Source organism: Echiichthys vipera, assembly GCF_963691815.1.
Source record: "Echiichthys vipera genome assembly, chromosome: 6".
Lineage (NCBI taxonomy): Eukaryota > Metazoa > Chordata > Actinopteri > Perciformes > Trachinidae > Echiichthys > Echiichthys vipera.
In genome coordinates, this window is record NC_139831.1 from 13625508 (window position 1) to 13651433 (window position 25926).

The window sequence follows — 25926 nt, forward strand, 5'->3', positions numbered from 1 at the left end:
GTCTGTCTGTCTGTCTGTCTGTCTGTCTGTCTGTCTGTCTGTCTGTCTGTCTGTCTGTCTGTCTGTCTGTCTGTCTGTCTGTCTGTCTGTCTGTCTGTCTGTCTGTCTGTCTGTCTGTCTGTCTGTGTGTCTGTGTGTGTGTGTGTGTGTTGTGGTGGTACAGCTTGTCCTGGCATATAACATTGCAGGCATTGTGTGTGTGCGTCTGTGTTTGTTTGCGTGCCCTGCTGGGGGTTGCAGGCTCCTCGCCAGGTAAGCATATCGCCAATTATCACTTCCCAGTCCCCCTACTCCCCTCCCCCCCAGACTCAGTCGATGCAGAGCCTGTGAGGAAGGCATGATAACACCTAAACTGGTCAGCCGCCTGCTAAGCTGGCTGGTCACTGGTCTACAGAAGCCAAAACGCTCATTTCTACCCCCCTTTCTACCTTCATTGCATCCTTTTATTCTTTCTCCTCTCTGAACCCGTGCTAATCATTCATCTCCTCTTCTTTTGTTTTTAGCCTCCCTCACTCCCTTCACCTACACATCCTTTTTTACACTTGATCCCCTTCCAAACTCTTCTCTCTTTGTCCATCGGTGTTCTTTAATCCCTCGTCTCGTCTTTCTCTGTCTCTGTGTGAATCTCTCCGTTGTTTGTTTTTTTGTTTTTTTATTTCTCTGCCATCTTTTATTCCCTGGAAGACAGGGCTTCAGTAGCAGAAACCGTTGATGTTTTGTAGAATTTTGTATGGTAATGATTAATGAAGGCTAAATAATGAATGCTGCTTTTTTAAAATATAGAAATGAGTTTGACACTTCCTTAAAAATGTAATTTTTTTGTGTCATATAAATTAAATTAATGACTAATTCCTTATAATCTGCTGATGTCTGTTGGTGGCATTACAGTAGGTGAATCCTATTATGGCTGATTGTGGAGTAGTTTAAGTTTGTATGTGACGGAGTCAGTGGGGTATGAAGAAGTATCCTTTGACACTGCAGTGATGCAGGACTTCCCCAGTCTCCGCTGTCTAAATGGGGATAGATCAATGTGTGTGTGTGTGTGTGTGTGTGTGTGTGTGTGTGTGTGTGTGTGTGTGTGTGTGTGTGTGTGTGTGTGTGTGTGTGTGTGTGTGTGTGTGTGTGTGTGTGTGTGTGTGTGTGTGTGTGTGTGTGTGTGTGTGTGAACTGCATTTTAGTGAAGACACAGATAAAACACATATTGTCCCATACAGGTGACAAGCGCTCATACAAGAATTCTGAGTTTTTAATTAGATCAATTGGTGCTTTGAGAAACATGCTAATGTCAGCATAGTAGCATGATTTAAGCCACCTTTATTATTTTTTCATGTCTAGCAGGTATGGTAATGTTTACCATGCTCAGTATCTTACATTATCAACATGTTAAAATTTGGTAATAAACACTTTAAAGGGACATATACCTCTCATTTTCAGGTTCATACTTGTTTTTAAGGTTTATCCAAGAACGTATATGCTTTAATGTTCAAAAAATACATTTTAATCATACTATCTGTGTGATTATGCCTGTATTCACCCTCCGTCTGAAAGGCTCCGTTTTGCCGCCTGTATGTTCCCGAAAAGTTCAGTAAGTTCAGGCATCTCTGCACCATCCTTGCAGCCGAAAATGACTGTAGCGACACTTTCTACCTTACATAAAGTAGTTGTGACATCCCAACTGTACTGAATTCCTGACGGCTCGTTTAAGGAGACATTTTCTGAATACGGGCTATGTGCATTTTGTGCATGAATGTCTGTAGGAGACCAAATTCCAGGGCAATCCAATGCAATATTACCATCTGTGGTGGACTGTCCACCCGACAGACTGACATTTGCCATCCCTTGAGCCTTTCCACTAGTGTGGCCAAAACTGTCACCAGCTTTGCAACATTGCAGAAATCAGTGAGTAACTTCTTAATTATTTTTTAATTAATTTCAAAAAGTTCAAGAAAAAATAGATTTTAATTAATTTATTTTACCCACAGTGTGACCAGATGGTCTCGGTTGATATTGTTCCATAGATAATTGGCGTCACATTGGCATCCTTGAGCACGGATACACCTGCATGCCTGTATGTGCCTGTGATGAAGGTGTACTGCTGGTGCAGCTTTAAACGCATCTTTCATTTGCACCCTGCTTATGAATTCCCCCTTCATATTTCTGACCGCATTGAAGTGACAGAACAGTGTCTGAATCAGCTCAGTAGCATGCAGTGCTCATGCTGGGCTATTACACTGGCTCCCACAGAGCCAGAAGATACCACAGTCTGAAATAGAGCTAACATGGTGTCTTCAGGGAATGTAGTTAGGTAGAGAGCTCTTAATATTAGAGAGGGGGGAGTAACGGAGAGTCTGAATAGGTGCATGGATATTTGTTAACTCTGCTTGCCAGGTTCAGGCTGTGTCCAGAGAGAGAGAGGGAGAGAGAGAAACATGAGAAAACAAAGCCTTCCTCAGCTGAATGCACAAAGCATGATTTATGTGAAAGCATGAAGTCTAAATGACGTTATCTGGAGCTCAAAGGACCCGATGTGTTGGCTGCATTTAGAAGATGTGCGCAACCAGAGAATTGAACGACATGAAGGACACTCCAGGTTTGTGTCTATATCCGAGACTGAATTCAGAAGAGGAACATTAATTCCAGGAACAGGAACAATGCATCAAGTGTAGTGAGGAGGTCAGGGTGGGTGGATGAATCAACAAAACATCCATATTTAATGGTAATTGTAAGTATAAGTCATACGAAGAGAGTGTGAAACATAAGTCAGGTCATCCTTTATGGTCAGGCGCCCTCACTGATTGAACTGCTCAATAGGTTGTTGCATATGACGTCATATCAATACATCGCTATGTTGCGAATTGCGTGATTTGCTACATTTAAGCAACAGTGTTTTTGTTCGGATACATATCCTATCCCAAACTCTCGAAATGCTCATGGTTTGTGTAATTTCTGGTCGTTTAAATCAATCAAACCGAGAAAGCATGAAGAGCTTTAATAAAATATCAAAAGTTGTTCTCCATAAGGGGGAAATGTAAGAAATTGACGGAAAACCACAGAAAGAGATGGCTTACAAACTTTCATCTGCGGTCGGGGAGGAGCAGAGTCGGATAATGCTTGTGTGTGCACTGACCCTGTTATGTAGCTTCTTCTTATTTATGTAGCTAACTGTTTTCCTTTTCACTTTGTTACTTTTAAAGGTAATTTTTTTTTCTTTGCTTTGTTGGAGTTTTGATGCACGGACTTTCTTCCATCTTTTCCATTCTGCTTTTCACTTCCTGCCCTCCAACTGAAATTCATGTGTTATCAGAATCACTTGACCGCAAACAGCCTATAAACTGTCTCCTACAGCTTTTCTATGCTAGAACACACGTGACTTACTGTAATTTTGGCGTTTGTGTGTTAACATGCTGTGTGTGTTGTTGTGCATGTACTGTATCTGCAACCACACAGTCCACGCATAGAGTGGGCCTCAGCAGAGTTATCAGGTCAAAAGGCAATGCTGTAGCTCAAGGCGGTGCAGTCCGCTCATAAAGGCTGAGGGAAAAGGTCAGTTTTCAGCATTTAAAACAAACACACACGCACAGGCACACACACATTAATGTGTAATGAACTTGAAGCATGTCACAAAACAAAATGTAGGGTTTGTTTATGTTTCAGTTCAGTTTCCATTTCTTTCGTTTTTGAGTCTGTTTTTCTTGCCTGTTTCCTTATCTCCCTTCAGACTATTTTTACATCTGCCGCTTTCTCCCTTATTCCCCTCCCTTCCTCCCTCCTTCTCTCTGTCTTATCACACTTGTTCTTTATTTCAGAGTTGGGCTGCTTCAAAGTTAGTGTGTGTGTGTGTGTGTGTGTGTGTGTGTGTGTGTGTGTGTGTGTGTGTGTGTGTGTGTGTGTGTGTGTGTGTGTGTGTGTGTGTGTGTGTGTGTGTGTGTGTGTGTGTGTGTGTGTGTGTAAAAGCATATGTGCTGATGTATTAATCTGTGTACTTGTGTATATGTGGTGTGTGGAGAGTCCTTGAAGTGACACATGCACACACACACAAACACACATTTCATGGACATGGTATCTGAGCTTGTTTTTGTGCACCCTGAGGAGGTAGCCAGTGTTCAGAGCTTGCCTTTCACAACCTCACACTTGTGCTTAGCTCTCAGTGCGGCCCAGTTCAACACGGCACAGCGTGACACGGAGCACTACAGCTCAACGCGGCATGAGATATGCCAGCTTAACACAGCAACATTCAGATAACACTAGACCCCCACCTGGAGCTACTAAGTTTGGCAAAACATACCACTGTAACAGCTGGTCGGTATAGAGTCAGACAGCGGTAAGAGCCAGAGGCCAACATGCTGAGATGTGACATATGGATCGGTGTTATATTACTATTTTCACCGAAAAAGTGCTGTGATGAACTCATTTCTGACAGATGTGTTTTATTCTGGGTTAATTATGACTTATTGATGCCAGACTTCAACATTAGACCTGTGAATTATATCAAATAAAAGAAGAGTGTTGAGCCAAGATCACCAGGCTACAAATGCTGGTGACTGTGAAATTACTGACGCACTGAATGGTAATATTGTGAGACAATATTTGATATTATGTTTCTGCCCTATGGCATTTACAGTGTATACCACAAATGTATTTTGCCAATTTTAGGGAATATAATAGCTCATGTTGACTTTAGGCATAATTTTCCTATATAGAAAGCGCTCCGATTATGATCTGCATGCAAGTTGTGGAGCGTTGGTCAGGACCAACAGTGGGCATACAAAGCAACTTTGACACCCTGCAGGGCTCAGATTATGAGTCACATCCAGAGTTCTGCCTGCAGTTTCTTTCAGGCAAACAAAAGTACATTGTTTAATGTTACAGTCATGATTTAGTTTAAATATTTATTTAAGTGAACACATCTGTCTTGCGCTTCAGCCAAGAAGATGATGTTTCCCTAACCTTAAGTGCTTTGAGCGCACAAATATAACAGTAAAAGACCTCAATCATTCATTCTTTAACTGTCAGGTGTAGTTGTTGTGTTATAAATGTTGTATTATAAACATTACAGGGAGAACAAATAAAGTGTGTTGTCAGTGGACATTTTTCAGATGCATTAAGGCTTTTTTCATAACTAAGTATGACATTAAATTGAGTATAAAGTGTGTTCCAACTGCATAGTACTTGGATTTTATGTAAGCGAGAGATGCCCGGATGTATACTAGATTAGTATGAAACATGAGCTTTTTGGATGTACTCAACTGCCCCAAGATGCATTGCGGCTCTTCAGACTGTCCAGGGGCGGACTGTGAGGCAGACAGTACTTTTTAAAAAGTTCCCTAACCCTTGCTCAGTCTAAAATGAACATTAACAAGCCTGATGTTCAGTCTGAATGGGACAGGAAAATAAACTCTGACGCATTCCTTTTTACTGTAAAGTAATACTTCACCCTCAAAATGATCATTTGTATATCAATTACTCATCCCTGTGTTACCTTGAACTGCATGCATGAAAAAAATTGTTTTTGAATTGAAGGTATAAATTCATCACTCTTCATTCACTGTGGAGGCGTGCAAGAAAAACAAAGTTTTCTTCAAGACTTCAAGGTAGCACTGGGCGGGTAACAAATTATCATTTTGAAGGTGAAGTAGGCCTTTGATTCGAAGTGTCGTCACACCTTGCTTTCTTCTTCAGATGTGCAAAAACATTGATGTATAGAATTTAAATGACAAAAGGTTTAATCTGAATCAGCCAATTGTGTGCTGTTTTCTTTTCCTGTCTTTGAAGTCCTACCTACGAGCGACACCTCACCAGAATAGGTTTGGTTTCCTTCATTTCTTAGTTGATGTATTCAACTTCCCTTTGTATAAGATATGAAATCATTCTATTAATTTCCATTCATTTTATTTATAGTGCCAAATCATAACAAAAGTTATCTCAGGACCCTTTAAAGAGTAGGTAAAGACCACACTCTATGACTTATTTATGATTTACATAGACCCAACAATTCCTCCGTAGAGTACGCTGGTAACGAAAACCTTCCCTATAACAGGCGGGAACGTCGGACAGACCCAGCTCTATGGAGGACGGCCATCTGTCTTGACAAAATCATCTTAAAAATAACAACATGGCTAAGGGCTTGTAAGCCCTAGCTGTAAACTTTATCAAAAAGGAACGTTTTTTTTTTAGTTATACCACGGAGCTAACTTCCTCTGTTTCATTATCTTCTTTTTTAAATGAGCAACAGAGTCGAGTGTTGTTCGTAGTGAGCCTGCAACACTGTCAACAAGGTGATCAATTTCAGAGAAACTAACGTTAGTGCAGGAATCTTGAATATTAGGAAAAGGCATTAAATTAAATGCAGATGGAATTGATTCCTTAAATCTATTTACAGCACTATCAGATAAACATCTAGTGTAGAAACTTTTGCCCAGAGGTGAGAAGTCCTGTAATACAAATTCAAAAGTTATTAAATAATGGTCTGATAAAATAGTATTCTGTGGAAAGACTATTAAGTCATTGATTTCCACAGCATAAGCAGAAACAAGGTCGAGGGTGTGATTAAAACAGTGAGTAGGTTTATGTACACTCTGACTAAAACCAATCGAATCTAATAGAGAGATAAACACAATACTAAGGCTATTTCTATCAACGTCCACGTGAATATTAATATCTTCTTTTTTAAAGGAGCACCAGAGTCGAGTGTTGTTCGTAGTGAGCCTGCAACACTGTCAACAAGGTGCTCAATTTCAGAGAAACTAACGTTAGTGCAGGAATCTTGAATATTAGGATTTCTATCAACGTCAACGTCCACGTGAATATTAAAATCTCCTACAATGATTACTTTATAAGATTTAAGGACTAAATTTGGCAGAAACTCTAAGAATTCAGATAGAAATTTCCAGTATTTCCAGGTTGAATGTGAAAGACTAAGAACAAGACTTTCAAATGAATTATAATTTAATTTAGGTTTAGGGTTGATTAAAAGGCCTGAGTCATAAATAGCTGCAACGCCTCCTCCTCGACCACTGCCTCAAGGTATATAAGTATTAATATGACTGGGAGGAGTGGATTTGTTTAGGCTAACATATTCTTCAGGTTTCAGTCAGACAGAGTAAATCAATATGGTTATCTGATATCAGATCATTTATTAATACAGCTTTAGATGACAGAGATCTGATGTTGAAAAGTCCACATTTCATTTTCTGATTTTGTTGCATTATTGCAGATTTTTCTGTATAGCTCCTTTTCTGTTAAGGTGGTGGTGGTGCAGGAATGGACAGTCAGGTCAATGTTGACAGATAAAAGTTTTGACCCCTCCAGGTTAGGGTGCAGGCCGTCGTTTTTATAAAGCCTGGGTCTGTTTAAGAAAGCTTTAAAGTTGTCCATAAATGGAAAACTTTTCCCCAGGCAGTATCCTTTAAGCCACAGGTGCAGCTGGCGGAGGCGGTTGTATATGACGTCGCCAAAACGCGGCGGGGGAAGCGGGCCGGAGATAATCAGACGCTTCCCCCTGTCTAGCAGACATTATTATCTTTTCATCACATAGAGTGAAATTCAGTTCAATTAAGATGTAAGTTAAATACTTTGGCTTTGAAGGATTATCCCTAAATGGTCAATTATTTTGTTTTTTTGTTGTTCAAATCTGTTTTAATTATATTTTCTCTTAATGTGTCTGATTTCTTGCGCCCATAATGCTGAGAACCATAATAATAAAGCTGCTGAGATTAGGGTGGTATAAAAATGTACTTTGAGAAAATGTGTCCAACTGCAAGGTGCAGAGATTGTGACAGAAACTGGTACATGGAACAGCTGTATTGCTTTTCCTGCATCATTGCCCTCCAGGAAAAGAACACAGTCATGGTCTTTAGATGTGGTGTGGATCAAAGATAGAAACAGATTTATGAAAATGTAATTAATAAAGATTAATTGACCAAAAAGTCAAAGTCAGCCGAGTCCTTAATAACACATTAAATGGAGTAATTAACTAAGGCAGTGGCCCTAAAATCCATTAAGTAGACTGACGCACAGAGAGACAGATGCTTTGACTTATTAAAAGAAAAAAAAAAATAGAGTGAAACTTTAACACCCTAGAAGAAATTCAGTCGTTCACTACCGTTACCAAAATTATCCCGGTCTTTTCAGCACTAAGCTTTGACACCTGAAGTGCGTCTGCAGGACTTCAAACATTTAGACTTCCTGCAGGATTTAGATAAGTAGGCCAACTCTCTGAATCTTGTCCTCTTCTCTCCAGTGGACGGAGCGATCCACCGCGCTGCAGGTCCGTTGCTAAAAAAGGAGTGTGCTTCCCTCCACGGCTGTGAGACCGGAGAGGCCAAGATCACCTGTGGATACGGCCTCCCAGCAAAGTGTGAGTAACAAGAGTGTTTGTGTAACTTCTTGCAATCTCGAGGATGGCTTCTCTGGACTGTTTCCAGGCATGACTGTGTGGGGAAAGTGTGACAGTGAATCAGATTGCTGTTAAAAAAGAGCAAGCAGCACAGTTGATTTTCCCAAGATAAATACAGGTTCGTTACAAAACAAACTAACAACATAAAATAATGCAATTCTGCTATCCAAATGTACAACATGAGCCTTTTTATTCCTCTTCACAGAAACATACACAATGTTTTTCTTTCTATTTAAAGTAGATCAGAGTCTTATCTTATATCCACAATAATGTCACGTAATGCCTTCCATTTATAGCAAAGTAAATGGCATCTCAATTATTAAGTGGCACTCCATTGCCGCATGGATACCTTGAGGAAACTGAAGATTCAACATGACAGAAAAAGCTTTTTCTAGGTGTTTTAGTTTAAAAAAAATGTTCTCCAGCTTCTCTGATGTCTAAAACACAACGTGCGAGCCTCAGTGCTTTAGACATTAAGTAAAAGAACTGAACAGCCTGAACTACAACTGAAATAAAGTCTCTTTCTATTTTTAGACATTTGACAAGTGACCTCTTGGAACAGGCTGTTCCCATGCGCCGTTAATTCTTCTGTAGGTTATCTTTTTCATTTAGAACCCAGAGTGGGAACTAACAGCTTTAATCTACACATTTGTTTGGAAGTGTTGTGCTATAACAGCAGCAGCTATTGCTAAATACAAAATGTGTGAGACAAATAGCTATGAAGTTCCCTCAGTTTAATGTCAACGAGACACTCAGTATCCAAATTCTATCCGAAGTGTGATTTTTTTTTATACAGGAACTCATTTTACTCATCACAGTCTGTTTGCACTTATTGGGGGTACTATTGCATACATGAAATAAGTTGTATGAAGCCTTTTGTGGTTCCAGAGGGAGTTGTGTGAAGTCTGATAAATTGCCTCAAGTCAGCAACAGTTTGGTCTAAAGACTACACGTTTGAAAATAAATAAAAATTCCAGGGTCGTGGAGTTTGAAAGAAGTGAGCTTACTAGACCTCTGTGGCCCTTGAGGCTAACAGCTTGCGGCTACATTAGTTGCTACCACATTGTCTCTCAGCAAATCTCTGACTGAACTGTTGGCGGTTTAGTTGAATTGTGGGTAATATAGGCACCAGGGTTTTGACTAGGAAGTGGTCTCTCATTGCCAGACGTATCTCCACGCGACGTGTCAGATTGCACCTCTTATCATTCGGGTAGGCTGGTGTTTTTCCAATCACCAATCGCCTTGGGAATCACTAAGCCCAGGACACAGTGATGGTGCTCTTGCAAATTAGATAGCAGAAGGGCAGGCTTTATCCCAACAGTCTACATCCGGTGAGTCAGATAAACAAGGAAGAAGAATGTATTACATAAAAAGGCGATATGTATTAAATTTTGATCCTTGTAATGATTGTCCAGACGATTCCTCCGAGCTCATGTTTCATTTGCTCTGGCAGGTACATCTGGCCCCTCTCCCATTCAGACAGATTACTAGCCGGCCAGAGTCTAGGGAAGCCAATCACAACCGTTTATCTCAAGGCGATGATGCTTAAATGTAGTTACCAAACTTAACTGGTGTTCTATGAGCAACTTAACAGGCTCAAGAAGCTCATTTCAAACTTTCAAACTAGCAGGCACTGATCAAATATGTTCAAATATATTTATTGTCTAATGTCATTTGAGAATTTTTGTGTCTCCTGCTTCAAAACGTGTCGCTCAGCACTACGTAATGTTTTCGATCTGATTGGTTGTAGGTTTATCTAATTGCATCCTTAGGCATTTTGGTCTGCACTGTTGAAAATGCATTTACAAATTAGTCTAGCTGATCTGTCCTTTGTGAGGCTAACAATGCAAATGGAGTGCAATGCTAAATAAAGGGAGTATACATCATCTTTCCATCAGTTACACACAGAATATAACCTGTCTCACACTGTATGTAAAGTGATACATTTCAAAGCGTTCCCGAGGTAACGCAAGACCTTCAGACCGTTTCTGTCTGCCGCCCACTCTGTTTTAACGTGACCTTTTGTCAGAAGCTAACCATGATATTGCTCACCACTGTACTGGCACACACAGCGGGACACCAATAGGTATTGCAATAACGCCCTCGCTGAGCTCTGTTTAATATAATGACCACCCCGGTGTGTGTGTGTGTGTGCGTGTGTGTGTGTGTGTGTGTTTGTGAGAGAGAGATTAAAAGAACACTGAGTCTGTGTGATATCAGCTTATGGTTCCACTGAGAGTTTAAGTTCACAGTGAAAGAAGGAGAGGTAAAAAAGGATAGAGAAGCGATGATAAAGGAGAGCTGAAGGAAGAATGGAGAACAGGAGTAGAAGAGATAGATAAGAAGTCAGTGGGTGCGAGTGGTAAAAGAAATAAAAATAAAACAAAGCAGCGTGGGGGAGGGGACGGATGTGAGGGGAGCTGAAGACAGGAGGGAATTAGTGAGGAGACTTCTAACATTGTCTGCTCTCCTTAACTTTGTGGATGTTAGTGGTGATATTTGTATATGTGTGAGTGAGTGCTGCTGCCTGTCACATGTTTTTTTGTGTGGATTTGTGTCTGATACACTCGATTGTACAGTCTGGTCGTGTGCATGTGCACACTGTGTTTGTGTTGCACCAAGTGTAATATATCAGTGTGTACACAGTATGGGTTGCCTGTCAGGTTATATCTCTCTCACCTGTAACTGTCTGTCAGTATGAGATCTGTGTGACTGATCTGACTCACCGACTGACTAACTGTGCCTGCGTGTGGGTGTGTGTGTGTGTGTGTGTGTGTGCATTCATGTGTGTGTGGCCATTACCCAGCATGTGGTATGGCGACTGGCTCTCTCCTCCCAGACAAAATATTAAGTCCCAAGAATAATTCAACCTGCGTCTACTCTGATGCTTAAACACTCACAACAGGTCTTGATTACCTCTCCGCAGGAGGGAGAGAAGCAAGACAGCAACAACACACGGAAAGCAAAGGAGGGATAACAAAGCAGGCAGAGGATTGTGTGAAGGCAGAGCGCTGCGGCGGACAAAAAGAGAAAGAAAATGAAACTCGACACAAGAGGCAGGGAGGTTGAGGGACAGGTCCAATCTCAAAGCCAACACTCTGATCTTGATTTATGTGGGCTCGCAACCAGATGTGGGATTTAAAGAGCGTCTGACTCGCAAGTTGCCAAATTGTCCGGAGGACCTGCTGTCAGCCCTCCATACAGAGTGTCCGTAGATGAGCCGGCAGCCACTTAGCCAGCAGCATCCCAGTAGCGTAACCTAGCAACACCCTGAGCGCAAGGCACACTACAGCTGCTGTTTAGCAAGAGTCGCATGCAATTTGGGGGTGTTGGTAAATGACAACTGGAAAATTTCAAGCAGGCTCTGCCTAAATTCACATATTAACCAAAACTTAAAGGCAGTTACATCAGCAATCTGTCAACGGGGCAAATGCGCTGCTTTAATTAAGAGGACTTGATTCGGAGTGGTTTGAAATCAGTGGGTTTGTGGCTGCATAAAATGAGCGTATCGCTCACTTGTGATCCAGCTGTGTTTTGTAAGATGAATGTGCACATGTGTAGGTGTGTGCTTTTGTGTGTTTTGTGGTTGCCAGACAGGGGAACGTGGGCCCAAAGTGTTGTCCAGACGACTCAGTGCCCCAGAGCTCACCTGTGTACCGATAAACACGGCTCTAACCACGCTCACCTGTTCCCCAGCCGGTCCTCGCTCCCCCGCCGAAGACACCGAGATACAACAGTGTTACACACTGGGGAGGGAATTGTGCCAGGGGTGGATTTAAAGAGAATGAGAGAGAGACAACATGAAAACTATAATCACTATTTACTGTAAAAGCGACAGTAGTGACGTCAGTACGGACTTACAACCTTTAATTCTGTTTCTAGCGATGAACTGAACTATCGCAGGACTACAGTGCAAGATCCGAAGTGTAAGACTTAAAGTACTCCAGGCAGTCATCTGCACAGCTTAATGGTTTTCCATGAAGGTGATACATTATTTGGCTGGCAGTTGCAGTTTGGGCACTAAAAATAGGTTCACCGGAGCAATAATCATTCTCTTAGCAGTTTTTGGTCTCAACCAAACTCATTAGTAAAATTTCTTGGCTGCTAAATGCTCTACTGTGTTAAATACATAAAATATTGAGTAAATACGACCAAAATACATAAAAAATGTGGAGTTAAAAGTCAGTACAATGCTGTAGAGCTGAGGGTGATTCTTAATTAAAGCAGGTGATTCATTGTAAATATGAAAATATTGATGATAGCAACTTTAAGATTAGTTAAAAAACTATAACAAATAAAATAGGGCATAGATAATGAACCTGCACCACTCATCCAAAAAAAGTACACCTCTGGGGGCGGCTGTGGCTCAGGAGGTCGAGAGGGTCGTCCAATAATCAGAGGATCGACCATTTGACCGGCTCCCCCAGTCTGCCTGTCCTTGGGTGAGACACTGAACCCCAAATTGGTCCTGAAGGCTGTGCCATCGGTGTGAGCGCTCTGTCTGAACTGTTAGATTAGATCCTCATGAGCAGATGGCACCCTGCATGGCAGCCTCTGCAATCAGCATATGATCTCTGTGTGTGTGTAAGGGTGAATGTGGCAAGTAGTGTAAAAGTGCCTTAAGTGGTAGGAGTCCATTTACCATTTATCTTAGCAGTCACATTTTTTTCTGCAGGTCAGCTGTTGGTTCCTTTCTCACATCTTCATCCAAAGAAAATTCCAATGAAGTGCATTTTAAAACAATCCTGTGGCTCAGTAAAATGTTCAAAGCTTTGTAGCATAAATCGCACACGTTGCTTTAATGTTGTCCCAAATACTTTCTGCTTGCAGTGTGTTATATTTCAAGGGAAATTGGTGGAGAGTGAAAGGATACTGTTTAGGGAGTAAGCAGGAGTTGCACAGTTGGAGGTGGAAGGAAAACAAGATGGAGATGGAAATGCCCAGATAGAGGACTTACTGAAGGAAATAGAGAGATACAAAGCAAGAGAGATATCACTCTGTCGAAAAACTGGCTGTTATGCTCCCCTCTCTTCCCTCTCCTGCCTCCCGTCTCCCAGTTTCTGTTCCCTCGGTGGCCAATTACCGCTAATTAAAATCCTCTTTGCAGCTCCCCAGGACTCCCCCTCTTCCTCTCCTCCAAGACCTCCATCTCTGTGCTTCGCCTGTCGCCCTGTCGCTCTTTCTTATCGGTTTCTCTTTCTTTGAAGATGTGGTGTTTTGTGCCCCTGCTTGTGATCAACAACTTAAACACCTTGTTTCATCCTGCTCTTCTCGTACTCTTCCACACCTTTCTACCTCTTCACCTCCTCTCCTTTTTCCCTTCCTCACTTCTACATTTGGTTTCCCCTTCTTCTAATAATCTCCCTTGTATCTCACAACATTTCTCTACCCGCCTATCCTTCCCCTACCCATCTCACCTCATCCCTCCCTCCCCCTCTGTTCCTATCATCATTTCTTTAGTAGTGCCAAGAGACTTGACAAGGCTCTGGGCTAAAGACTGTAGCACTCAGATTGTGATACCTTGCTATTTGGGAGAGGTTTTTTTTTCCCTCCTCTTTTTTTTGACAAGGTTGTCGACATCTTTGCTTCTTCCTGCCTCAGCGTCAGCAGTGTGATCCTTCTAGGTGTTAAAAAGTTTCGTCAAAGCTGTTGCTGCTGCTGATGAGGAGCAGCGTGATGATGATGATGATCACAGCAGCCCGGGTGTTAATTCATTCATTCAGTCAATTCATTCGCCTTAAAGGAGAAAAAGGATTAAAAAAAAATCTCCTGTGTTGCTTTGCTTTGGAAAAGAGAGTTGGAGTGAGGGCGTAAAGTACGTTTTAGCTGCTTCTCTCTGATGAGGAGAATTATGTTCGCTCGTGTCAGCATCGGCATCTTGTTCCCCCCTTCTCTTTCCGCTCTTGTTCCCCTGTTTAGAATAACTGCCCCTTTTTTTTAGGGAAAGGTAGAAAAAGATAGCCAAAGCCGTAGGGGCCTCTATGAGACCCGAACCTTCCTTTTGTGCCAAAGGCCTGGGCCTGGATTTAAGAACTGTGTCTGCTTGACTGAGCACAAACTGAGGCCGAGCACACAAAGGACCAGCTCGCCTTTTTCATGCCTCCTGCTTTAAAGGCAGATAAAGAAAGGCGAGGGACAGATGGAGGTACGAGAAGAGGGAGAGAGTGAGCGAAAGGGGAGGGTAGAGGATGGACCGATGGATAGATGGATGGCCATTGAGTATGAAAAGCAGGAGCAGTGAAACGTGGCCTCCCAGGTAAGAATGGTGAGAGGCCACGGGGAGGGGGGGGAGAAAGGAGGGAGGAGATGACAGAGCCAAAAAGAGGGGTAATGACAATTGGCAGGAAAAAAGCTGGAATGACAGACAAAGAGAAAAGCTGGGGCGGGTGTCACCGGATGGCACTCAGTCAAGTTCTCTTAAGCCTCACGCCAGTGTGACGCCCACTTATGAGAGAACACACACACACACACACACACACACACACACACACACACACACACACACACACACACACACACACACACACACACACACACATACATACACACACTCTCTCTCTCACTGCCTCTTTGCAGAGTAAATGTGCATAGCAAATCAGGTGTGGGATGAATATAGTTTGAGCTGCACTCAAGTGCAAATTTTTGCTTCTCACCTCCTGCGTTACTTACTGTCCCCCTTACTTGTCTTGCCTGTCTGTTATTTTTACCCTCTTTTTTATTGCTTCTTTTTTTGTGAAGAAGATCATACAGCTTGATGGGGCTGTAATAAAACAAGTGCAGAAGTGGGTTTTATAAAAGTGTCTTGATGCAAGCTCTGAGAAACCAGCTTTTGTGTTATAATTAGGTGAGAATGTTTTTACATATTGATGAAAGAAGCTTTCTAGTGTCTTTTTCTAATCGATCTGACAAAAACGGCAATATTCTCAGGTGCAAAGCAGGATACAACCACAGAGGACATTAGCACTTTGTGAGGAGAGGGGCCATCTGAGGAAAACTGACAGAAAAAGGTAAAAGACTGTGGGAAGGGTTTCGGATGAGACTGATGTAACCTGTCAGATTCACTATTCAAAGAAATGAAGAAGCTCTTGCACACTCGCTACCTAACTTTGAATTATATTTTTCAAGCATACATCTATTACATTTTTATGCACATCATTTATTCAGATTGGCTTCAAAGAAATGGGAGAGGTGGATCCACGTTGATCAATTTTAAAAAACAGAAACCACAATTTTATTATAATATAACAAAAAACATTGTAAATTACTTTGCATTTCAAGTTCTGACTGAGCTGCAGGAGTCAGTGTTTCAGTTTAACTGACTTTAAACTTCACCATGAGCCAGAAACCAGTGGTCAGTGTAACATGAAAGCATAGTGTATTTTATTTAAACAAGTACAGTAGGGCGGGACTAGGTGGAACCCTGGGAAAAGTACCGGGCCGGTCCGTGTTGTGTGCATCATTTTTAGTGTCCCCTGGAAACAATCTGTTGTGTTGTGAGCTTCTTCAATCACTTTTACTAAATGCTGCGGATGTGTTGTGAGGTGAAGATGTTTCTTCACTTGCCTGTGTTTTCATAATTTGCAGCTTGTTTGCCTTTGTCGGCCACAGTAACAAAGAGTACGATTTAAATAGTGTAACTAACTGTGAAACAAGCATCCAAAGCAGGTTTGGGATTAAAGAACTGTTGCTGTAAACAAGTCTGTAAACAGGAGAGGAGGAGAGAAGAGTTAGATTAAATTAGATGAGGCTACAATCAAATCATTGCACAGAATATTTTCTTATGGTCCGATGAAGCTAGTTTTCCAGACCTATTGGAAGCAGGGTCTGCGGGGTAAAAATCTATTTTACAATAGGTAACAATTCCCCCTGTTGTGTGGGAGATCAACCTATTTAGCCCCACAAAGGCATAGACACAATATGCCACTGAAATGCACAACCATCGAGTAACGACTGCTATTAATTCATGTTGCACACATCTGCCGGCAGTTTTAAATGTCTTTTTTATGTACAAATCATAAATTGGCATGCCACATACTCAACATGTGCACACATTCCTGTAATGATAATTTGGAAATATTCTAGCAGGATGATAAAAATGTGGCCATTATGTTGTTGTTTTTTTGCACTGTAGGCAACTACCACAATGATAGCTGCTGTTAGATAGACAGTATAATACTGCTTGTCAGAAAAAATGCTTGCAAAATCAGTATGAAGGAGCTGTTACGTTTCTCCCTCAGCAAAAAAACATCACAGGAAAGGGCCACAGTGAGGATGTGAACTGATTGGTCCATACAGGTCCACCTAACTTATACACTTGAGATCAAAACTAGAGAACAAATTATAAATACTTTATATTTATTCTAAAATACTGTTATTTTTTATCGTCCAGTATTTGATAGAATATCAGCTGTGGCTATACTACTGCTGCACTAGCATGTTTTTTTAAATCACAAGGCACTTTTGAGTGATTAAAATGAGAGAACAGTATCCATTGTGTCAAAAGAGAAGATTTAAACAATGTTTTCTTAGGGCTATAGGATTCATAAGGAACAGGAAGTGTAGAGACCCTTGCTTTGAATGACCTCAGCATATCTGCGCCCACTGGACATCACCATCTCACACTTCTCTGGTTTGATCTTGGTCCATTTTTCTTGCAGTCTCTTCCACAGTTCAGTAACTGTAGTGGGTTTCTTAGCCATTACTTTGTCTGCAAGGCTTTTCCAGAGATTCTCTATGAGGTTTAGATCAGGACAATTCCTCTTCTAAATTTAACTGACTTCTTTAGACACTTTGGGTTCAGTCGTTCCCAGTCTGACGCTGAACATGTTTCACATCAGACCCAAAAAAAGTGAACTTTAGCAGTGTCATGTCATGGTTTGGGGGATGTTTTCTGCAGCAGGAGTTGGGCCTCTTGTACAGCTACATGGCAGAGTGAATGCAAATGTTTATGTGAACCCCCTTCAGCAACATGCAATACCTCCACAGTAATTGTCTCCCAATCCGCTGCAATTTTCATGCAAGACAATGCCCCCTGTCACACTACAAAACAATATTGGAGAATATTGAAACAATGAAATCGCCGGCCCAGATCTAAACCCCATAGAGAATCTCTGGAAAATCTTTGGCAACAAAGTAATGGCTAAGAAACCCACTACAGTTACGGAACTTTTGAAGAGACTGAAGAAGAATGGACCAAGATCGAACCAGAGCAGTGTGAGAAACTAGTGATGTCCTGTGGGCGCAGATGTGATGAAGTCATTCAAAGCTGTGGCCTCACTTCCTGTTCATTTTTTAATCCTATAGTCCAAAGAAAACATGGTTTCAATCTTCTATTCTTCTAGTTACTGTTCTCTAATTTTGCTCACAGTACAGCAGTGGTGTAGCCACAGTGATGTTCTATCAAATTCTGAGCAATAAAAAATAACAGTTTCTTTGAATAAATCGAGTATTTATGATTTGTTCTCTAATTCTGATCTCCAGTGTATAAGATGGTTTGGTATTTATCCGAATAAATGCTATAATTCTAATGCTATAACATCAAACATGTCTGCTCGAAAATAAGTGAAAAGTACAAGATGTGTTTTTCCTTTCAGTTGTCAAAGAATTTCCTTTGGCACACATCCTTGAAACATTTATGTGTGGAGACATTTTACTTTCTTCAGAATAATAGTCATTTTTCTGAGGATACAACTTGGTTATGATGGTATTTTATTATCCTTTATATAATAAAATATTCAGGTCAATCCAAAGGAGCTTATTGGCATGAAAGTTTCAAGAACGATGTTGCTAAAGCTACAATAATATAAAGTTGTGTGTGTTATTGGATCAAATTCTGATATTGATCATTGTTAGGGAGTTGTTTGCATTTTGTTGTGACAAACAAACATCCATGGATTTACAGACGTCTCTTTTACCAAGTAAGACTATGGGAAAAAGGTATTTTTGGGCTCCATGGTATCATGTCACGGACAGTAGTTGTCATTCCCTTGTTTTGCCACTACGTCCAATTGTCTTCAAAGCCGGTGGCGCTTCCTGGGGACCTGGTGACATTTAAAGTACATAGCTTTCTATAATTACGGTAAATTAATTTGTGTGTGCGTGCGTGCGTGCGTGCGTGCGTGCGTGCGTGCGTGCGTGCGTGCGTGCGTGCGTGCGTGCGTGCGTGCGTGCGTGTGTGTGTGTGTGTGTGTTGGAGACACCTACTGTAATGGGATCTACCATAAAAGTGGTTTTGAGTGTCTGTCTATTTGTGGACGCATCAGTTCGCTCTCCCTCTGAGACACAGCCGCCCCATACTGTCCCAACCGTGCAACAAATTTGTGTGTTGCTGAGATCAAAATGAAGGTCGAGGTCGAAGATGGATGAGGTCCGAGTGAAGGGCGGCGAAATAGGGGGATAGGAAATGGGGAAGGTCATTAACACCCCCCGCCCAGGCCCCTGGCCCAATTTGGCGTCATGGCTGGTGTGATCACATCGCAACACGGTCTCTAAGAAATCAGAGATTACAGAGTTGAACTTGTCAAAGTAAATGTTCCTTATTTCATTTAAATTTCTGTACAAAGCGGGGAAATGCTGGATTGATCATTTTCACTGCAGTCTAAAAACACAAAAATATTTAATCTCAACAAATATAGAACTGCACAGTAAAGAAATGAATCTTGACTGCATAAAAATGTATATTGACAATGGAGTTACAGGAGATCACAGTGTTTGCATGTACAGCACACAATCTGGATGAAAGCCTGTGGACACCACTGTGCACATATTTTTGGTACATTTTGATTCAGTTGTAACAGAATGATTTAAAAACACAATTCCTTTCTCAAAAACAGTAAAAAAACAGACGTTTTGTTATGCTTTTATTCCACGCTTCTTCTTCCTTATCAAATCGCTCCTGGGAGAAGTTAGCCTCATTCGCCGACATTTTGATTGTGGATTGGGATGTGTTGTGCTAGCAGCTGCTTGAGGCTACATTAGCCTCAAGCAGAGATGAGGGTTTTGTAGACACTTAAGGCAGTTTATGTTCTATTGCACGCAGCTCTCTCTGGAGCCACAAAAGGCTTCATGCAACTTTATTTTAACATATGCAGTAGTACTCTACAAGACCCGTAAACAGACTTTGATGTTTGAAATTGGTGGCGTTCCCTTTTTACATGCTGCAATTCAGCAAGTGTTTTCTGAATTTGGTGTTGAAGAACTAGACTAGTCTGCACAGAGCTCTCAACCCCATCCAATCTCCCACCTTTGGGATGAACTAGAGCCCTGATTGTGTGCAAGGTCTGACCGTCCCTGCATCAGCGCAACCTCACTAACGCTTTGGTGGCTGAGCTGCTGCAGCCAGATCTCTTGTGGGGAACCTTCTGAGGGGAGTGTTATATTATTATTAATGCTTATTTTTTTATTTTATGTTAAGCAATCACGTGGGTGTAATGTGTAAGTGTCCACATACTTTTGGCCTTGTAGTGTATACTTTTTTTCCCCCAATCCATATCACACTGACCAACACACTTTCTCCTTCACGCATAAATACCTCACACATCCTAACATGCTCCGCTAGCTTTCCATCTCCCTGTTGAGCTCCCCCACTTCTCTCCCCCACTTCTCTCCCTCCCTCTCTATGTTTCAGCATAATGTAAGCCATCAGCCGTAACACTGGGGTGGGGGGAGAAGGAGGAGGTGGAGGAGGAAGGGGTAGTGTTGATGTATGGTGGAACTAAAGCAACCCTGCCGATCGATAATGTAAACAGGAGCGAAGAGAGGCGGTAAATAAGGCCGACTCCTGACAGAACTGTCTACCTCAGGTGACGGAGAGAGGGGTGGGGGGGATAGAGGGGGGTGGGGTATCTAATGGAGGAGGGGAGGGAGAGACAAGGATGCTAATGGATGGATGAGAGTGACAAGGTAGGAGAGGGAGGGACAAATAGGGTCCGCAAAAGATGGATGAAATGGAAGAAGAGAGGAAGGGATAGGTGACAGAGGGATGGAGGAGAGTGTAATGGGGCGAGAGGAGAGGTGGGATGACTGGATGAGGTAATGGCAAAGGAGGGAGGCAGGGAGAAGAGTGACGACAAAGGACATAGAGAGCGAAACAGAAAGATTGAGTTAGGAAGGATGGATGGAGGGGAAAAGAGGGGCAAGATGGAGATACAGAGGGGAGAAAAAGATGATGGTTGGGGAGGAAAGGGCACTGGTAAACAAAAACGAGGGCAGAAAAACAGATGAGGAATAATTACCAATCAAAGATTACAGTTCACTTTCAGCAGAAACAGTGTGTGTGCATGAGAGAGAATTTGACTCAGTGTTGCAGTGACATTAAACAGATGAAATACAGATGAATGACCACAAAGTTGACCCACTGTTGAACTGCTGCACAACACACACACACACAGTACTGCGCGCACACACACACGCACCCACACCCACACACACACACACACACACACACACACACACACACAAAACCGAGTAATGAACCTGGCCACCGCTGAGTGGTGCGCTGATGCAACGACATGGCTGAACGACTCTGTGCCCACTCTGGGCTACTTGACTGCCGGAGTAGTTCTGACTGAGTGGTGAGTAAACACACTCATGACAACAAACAAACACTCTGTTGTATTGTGATTGCACTGTACTCCTTTTACGTTTGCACTTGTTGTGTTCCTTCATGCACGACTGCATGTTTGCAGATTCAAACGTTCTAATATGTCCATGCATCTATTTAAAGAGCCATCTGCAGCTTTCTCACACACTATAAATAAAATTGTTGCTGCTCACCAAGTGGTGAATCACAATAGTGATTCATCCTATAGCCAGTTCATGGGAGCTCCTACATTTGTCCATTTCAACCAAGTGTTTTTTTGGTTATTTGTACCCCTGATGTGACAGCATAATGTAAGGTTTCCTAATGTAACGTTTTCCATGTCACCAGCTTCAGTATTGTACAAAAATACAACATTCAGCTGTATTATAAGGTATGTTGACACTGATGTGAGGTCTGTAATGAGCTGACAATTATCATCAGAATATTTAAAGAGATAAAACCCTGATAGACCAAGTAGGGCTGAGTTATGAGTCAGGATGATCAAATTTCAGCAAAATTAAACTGTGACGATATAACCTACAAATTAATGTTGTCCGAAATAATAATTCTGAGCATGCTGTGATTAAGAACCCATAGACTCCACTTCCTCTCACTGTACAAAAGCACTGCCACCTTGTTATTTTGTCTGCACAGTAGTGTCGAGCGCTGGTTTTCATGGCCTCCTAATATTATTATTATTACTATTATTATTATTACACAACAATAATAATAATATTATGGATTGTCGGTCCGCCACAACAATCAATTTGTAGATGTAAGTGTTTTTTTTTCTACACTTAATTAACCAAATGATGAATTGATGAATCTTCACATTAATCGATAATGAAAATAAAGCCATTGTGAGACTGCAAACACAGTCTGTCGGTGGAGGATTAGCTAATTACTGTCTGCAGAGACACAGTCAAATATGGACTGAGAGGAGAGACGAGCGGGAGGTACGGAGTCATTAAGGCCATCAAGTGCAATCCTCCGGATTACAGATGTTTGTTTGAATTAGCCTCATGATATCTCCAGGAGGATCATTACTGCTGAGAAGCTGTCGCTATGATTCGTCACACACACACACACACACACACACACACACACACACACACACACACACACACACACACACACACACACACCTACCTACAGTTATATTAATATGGAAATAGAAAATATGGACGATTCCGGAGAATATTGGTGTCTAATAACCATGTCAATGTATAAACAGGCTTTGATTGCAGCACTTATTATTCTTTCTGTGTGGGTTCACGCACTCAGACTAAGTGATTTCTCAGGGACCGCACTCTTTTTCATCAGCGAGCAGCTTGATGAAGAACTGTCACGTCACCCAGACAAGTTTCTTTCATCCTCATCTGTAGACTCACTATAAGCAGCACCAGTCCACAGTACACACTTTCAGCCACACACTTCGGGTCTTCGGGGGACATCGCAGCTTCGCAGCATATAGTTTTTGATAAGTTGCCATTGGTGTAAAGCTTCCTGTCTACGCTTTAATGACTGCAGGAGGAGCATATTCTGCTGAAAGTGCTGCTCTATTCAGAAGAGCAGGAGAAAGGCAAATATTGTGCGACAAACCCACAGAGAATTATCTGCCAGCTCTGCAGTTCCCTTCAGTTCTGTGCAGGGTCTTTTTACTGTCTTTCAGCTCATTGTTTTGTTTTCTTTACAGCCTCTACTGATGCGGTTTATTCTCACTGCTCTCATGAGCTCCATTTTCAAACGCTGCAGGCGGTCGTTTTAAGCAAAAAAGCAAGAAAAACCCCCTACAATGAGCCTGTGAACATAGTGAAACATTAGGATGAGGTCCGAGAGAGCTAAAAGAGAGTGGATATTGGACTTCATCAGGTGGACAGATTAGAAAGACAACTCCAAATAAATGTTGATGTTTCTTTGTCTGCTGGGTTTTTTTTGTGACTCCTTTTTGATATTTTTATGTGGAAATCCAATTAATGTCAACAGGATATTTAATTGAGTTATACTGAATCATATAAAAAAACGTTTCAGAGATGGTACCTCAAGTTATCACTTGTTGAGTAAACTGGTATTTAGAAAAGTAAGGAAGATTGTCAAATATTAAAATGTACACATTTTATACAAATCTTTGCTTTAATGAAGCAGGTTTTTAATATAGATCACATAACAAAGAGAGGTATGTGTAAGACCTGTATAACATGTTTTCAGAATGTTTGCGACAGTGCTCAACTTTAGGAAGATTTAACAAAAAGTTGGTTTAGATTGAAGCTTAAACTAGATTTACTCTTTCCCAAGAGTTTCCTCTATTTCAGCTTTCAATCTCAGATGCTTTGTTATTAGGAAAAAACACAGTACAATAGGCTTTTGGCAGCCAGAGCTCTGTTCCACTGTCTGGCTGTAATGAGCAGATCGTGCATCTCTAACCAAATATCCTCCATTGATTGTGGTTAGATGGCAAAATTTTCTTGTCAATGGACTACAACTAATTCTAACAACAAACGAGCCTGTAAAGTGCGTAGGGGATTGGACGAATAAAGCCATTACATGCCTCTGTTGTGAATTTCTGGTTTTGAAATAAGATCACCAGATCATATTTCAAAAAGTCCCAGACACTGTGTTAAATCTTTCTGCCTAATGACCTCCTCTCCTCGGAGGCTTGGATTAAAGAGCTTCTTCTGCGCTGTGAGTCTGCGGCTTGTTAACTCTGTGTGTGTGTGTGTGTGTGTGTGTGTGTGTGTGTGTGTGTGTGTGTGTGTGTGTGTGTGTGTGTGTGTGTGTGTGTGTGTGTGTGTGTGTGTGTGTGTGTGTGTGTGTGTGTGTGTGTGTGTGTGTGTGTGTGTGTGTGTGTGTGTGTGTGTGTGTGTAAAGCATCATTGGAGCTGTACTTCCAAACTGGATTTTTCCCCCCTATTATTATTATTAGTAGTAGTATTGGCTGTACTTCTCAAAATCTTTCAAAAGCTGTTACATATGTTCATATCTGTTGTATCATGGTTCTGGGTTCTATTACCTTAAACTATTCATGGTGAATTCAGTATTATATTGCAAATAATTATGCTGCATTGTTAGTTAGGTTTCTTGTTCTAAACCTCTCTCCTAGATGGAGGTTAAAAATCCCGCTACTTTTATGTCGACTGGGCAGGTTTGAGGCTCTGATTGGGCTGTTTGGTGTTCAGCTCGGGTCAGTGGTATCAGATTATTTCACCCCATTGGTTCGCTTGTTTCAAAAAAAAAAAAAGGTCTCAATACTAGATTAATGTGTTGTCGCAAAGGGATTTTTTTCATTGTGTGTGTAGAAGTGGAGGACACACTGAGAATAGCACGCTGAGTCTCATCAGAACGTGTGGTGTCGTTGGCGTAGGCGTGTAGAGGCTGGCTAAACCTCATTTCAAATACAACGCTCTCTTTTCTCACCCACCTTCTGTGGTGTCCTTTCTCTCTCTCCCCTGCCTACAATTTCAATACACTTCAATTCATTGACTATCAATCCGTCCATTTGAAAAAAAGAATTTCCAGAGATGTGGGGGAAAAAAAGACAAAACACACAGTATGAAGCTACATGACAGAAAAAAACATGGGAAATACATTGTAAAGAGTTTTGCTTAGAGAGAAAAAGACAGTGTAATTATCACATTTTTAAATTTCATAAAGGTGTGTAGTTGAACATTGAGTGAGAATAATTTAAAATCAGCGGGTAGAGAGATGTGATACATCCCCTGGCAGCCATATTTGAAGTCATCAGCTTTTGGCAATAGCGGCACCTTAAAATACTGTCTGGTCAGGTTGCAGGTTAATTGGCGAGCAGTGCCAAACAAACCAGCACATTTTGGGTCCAGATTTACTTTTTCAAACTTTATAATAAATGATTAAATCATTATTTTAGTGTCTCAGGGTTTCCTCCCAGTTGTATCTTTAAAAATGACTTGCAAGCAGCATGTAATCCAGTGACAGCAGTGCCTTTATGGCTTCTCAGGTGTGCTGTTAAAATCGAACATTAAATGCTAATACTGAACTCTATATGGAAGATAAGACAGGGGGCATTGTACTGAAAGCTCTCTGCATGTCATGTGTAACCTGGTTACAGACCTTCAAACGGCTGTTCAAAGGAAGATGAATAATTAAGTTTAAAATGAATAAGAATTCAGTCGGTTGTCGGTTGGATTTGTGCAAATTAAAAGGTGAAAAACATGACCTACCTTCCACCTGACATGCTCACAATAACTGCCTGGCCTGCAGTGTTGATGTTAGGGGTCCTGTTTGGCTTCATGGCAGATTAATGTTTTCCCAGCCTGAGGGGAAAAGGTTTGACTCACCTGTAGCTGCAGTTCCCCTGATATTTAACACATATACGCATGAACGTACTGAATGGGCCTACCAGACACAGGCCCAGGATCCCAAGGGGTCAGCGGTCCTGACCCACAAAACATTGATAAAGATAACAGGAAATGATCACAAAAGATGCTCAACTGCCAGAAACACACAGTACACAAAACAACTACAAATGACAGAAAATGTCTACAAAGAGATACATAACAACAGCAAAGAGATGCAAAATGACTGAAAATACCTGAAATGACCGCAGAATTGGTGACATGAGTTAAAAATAGTGTGCATTAACAGCATGACACCTTATATACTAAATTTGTGTTTAGTAACTATTACCAGAGAACTCTGACTGACATTTTTTTTAGGCACTTCTGTATCATAAAGCCCCGAGTTGGATTTATATTAGAGCTTTCAGAAAATGTTCCAGTCATAATTACGGCATGGACGCTGACGCTTTTTACAAGTCGCAAACTTTAAATTACGCTAATTCTAACATGGCATGAACATTATCTTATCTTAAGATGATAATTTAGTCATCGCAACACTGTCCTATCTTTGGGATTTCCAAACTTAGGAACCTTAAATCAGGATGGGAAAGACTGTGAAGGCAATGAAGACGGGAAAC

At 41.4% G+C, this 25926-nt stretch overlaps 1 protein-coding gene across 1 annotated transcript in view; it reads left to right on the forward strand.

Moving 5' to 3' along the window:
* The window catches only part of macrod1 (mono-ADP ribosylhydrolase 1), a 119555-nt gene that overhangs the window by 78800 nt on the left and 14829 nt on the right, over positions 1-25926 (forward strand). The window contains exons 5-6 of the mRNA XM_083914960.1: positions 8240-8356; positions 8930-8934. Coding sequence (XP_083771086.1) covers positions 8240-8356; positions 8930-8934 — 122 coding nt within the window. The remainder of the gene's footprint in view (positions 1-8239; positions 8357-8929; positions 8935-25926) is intronic.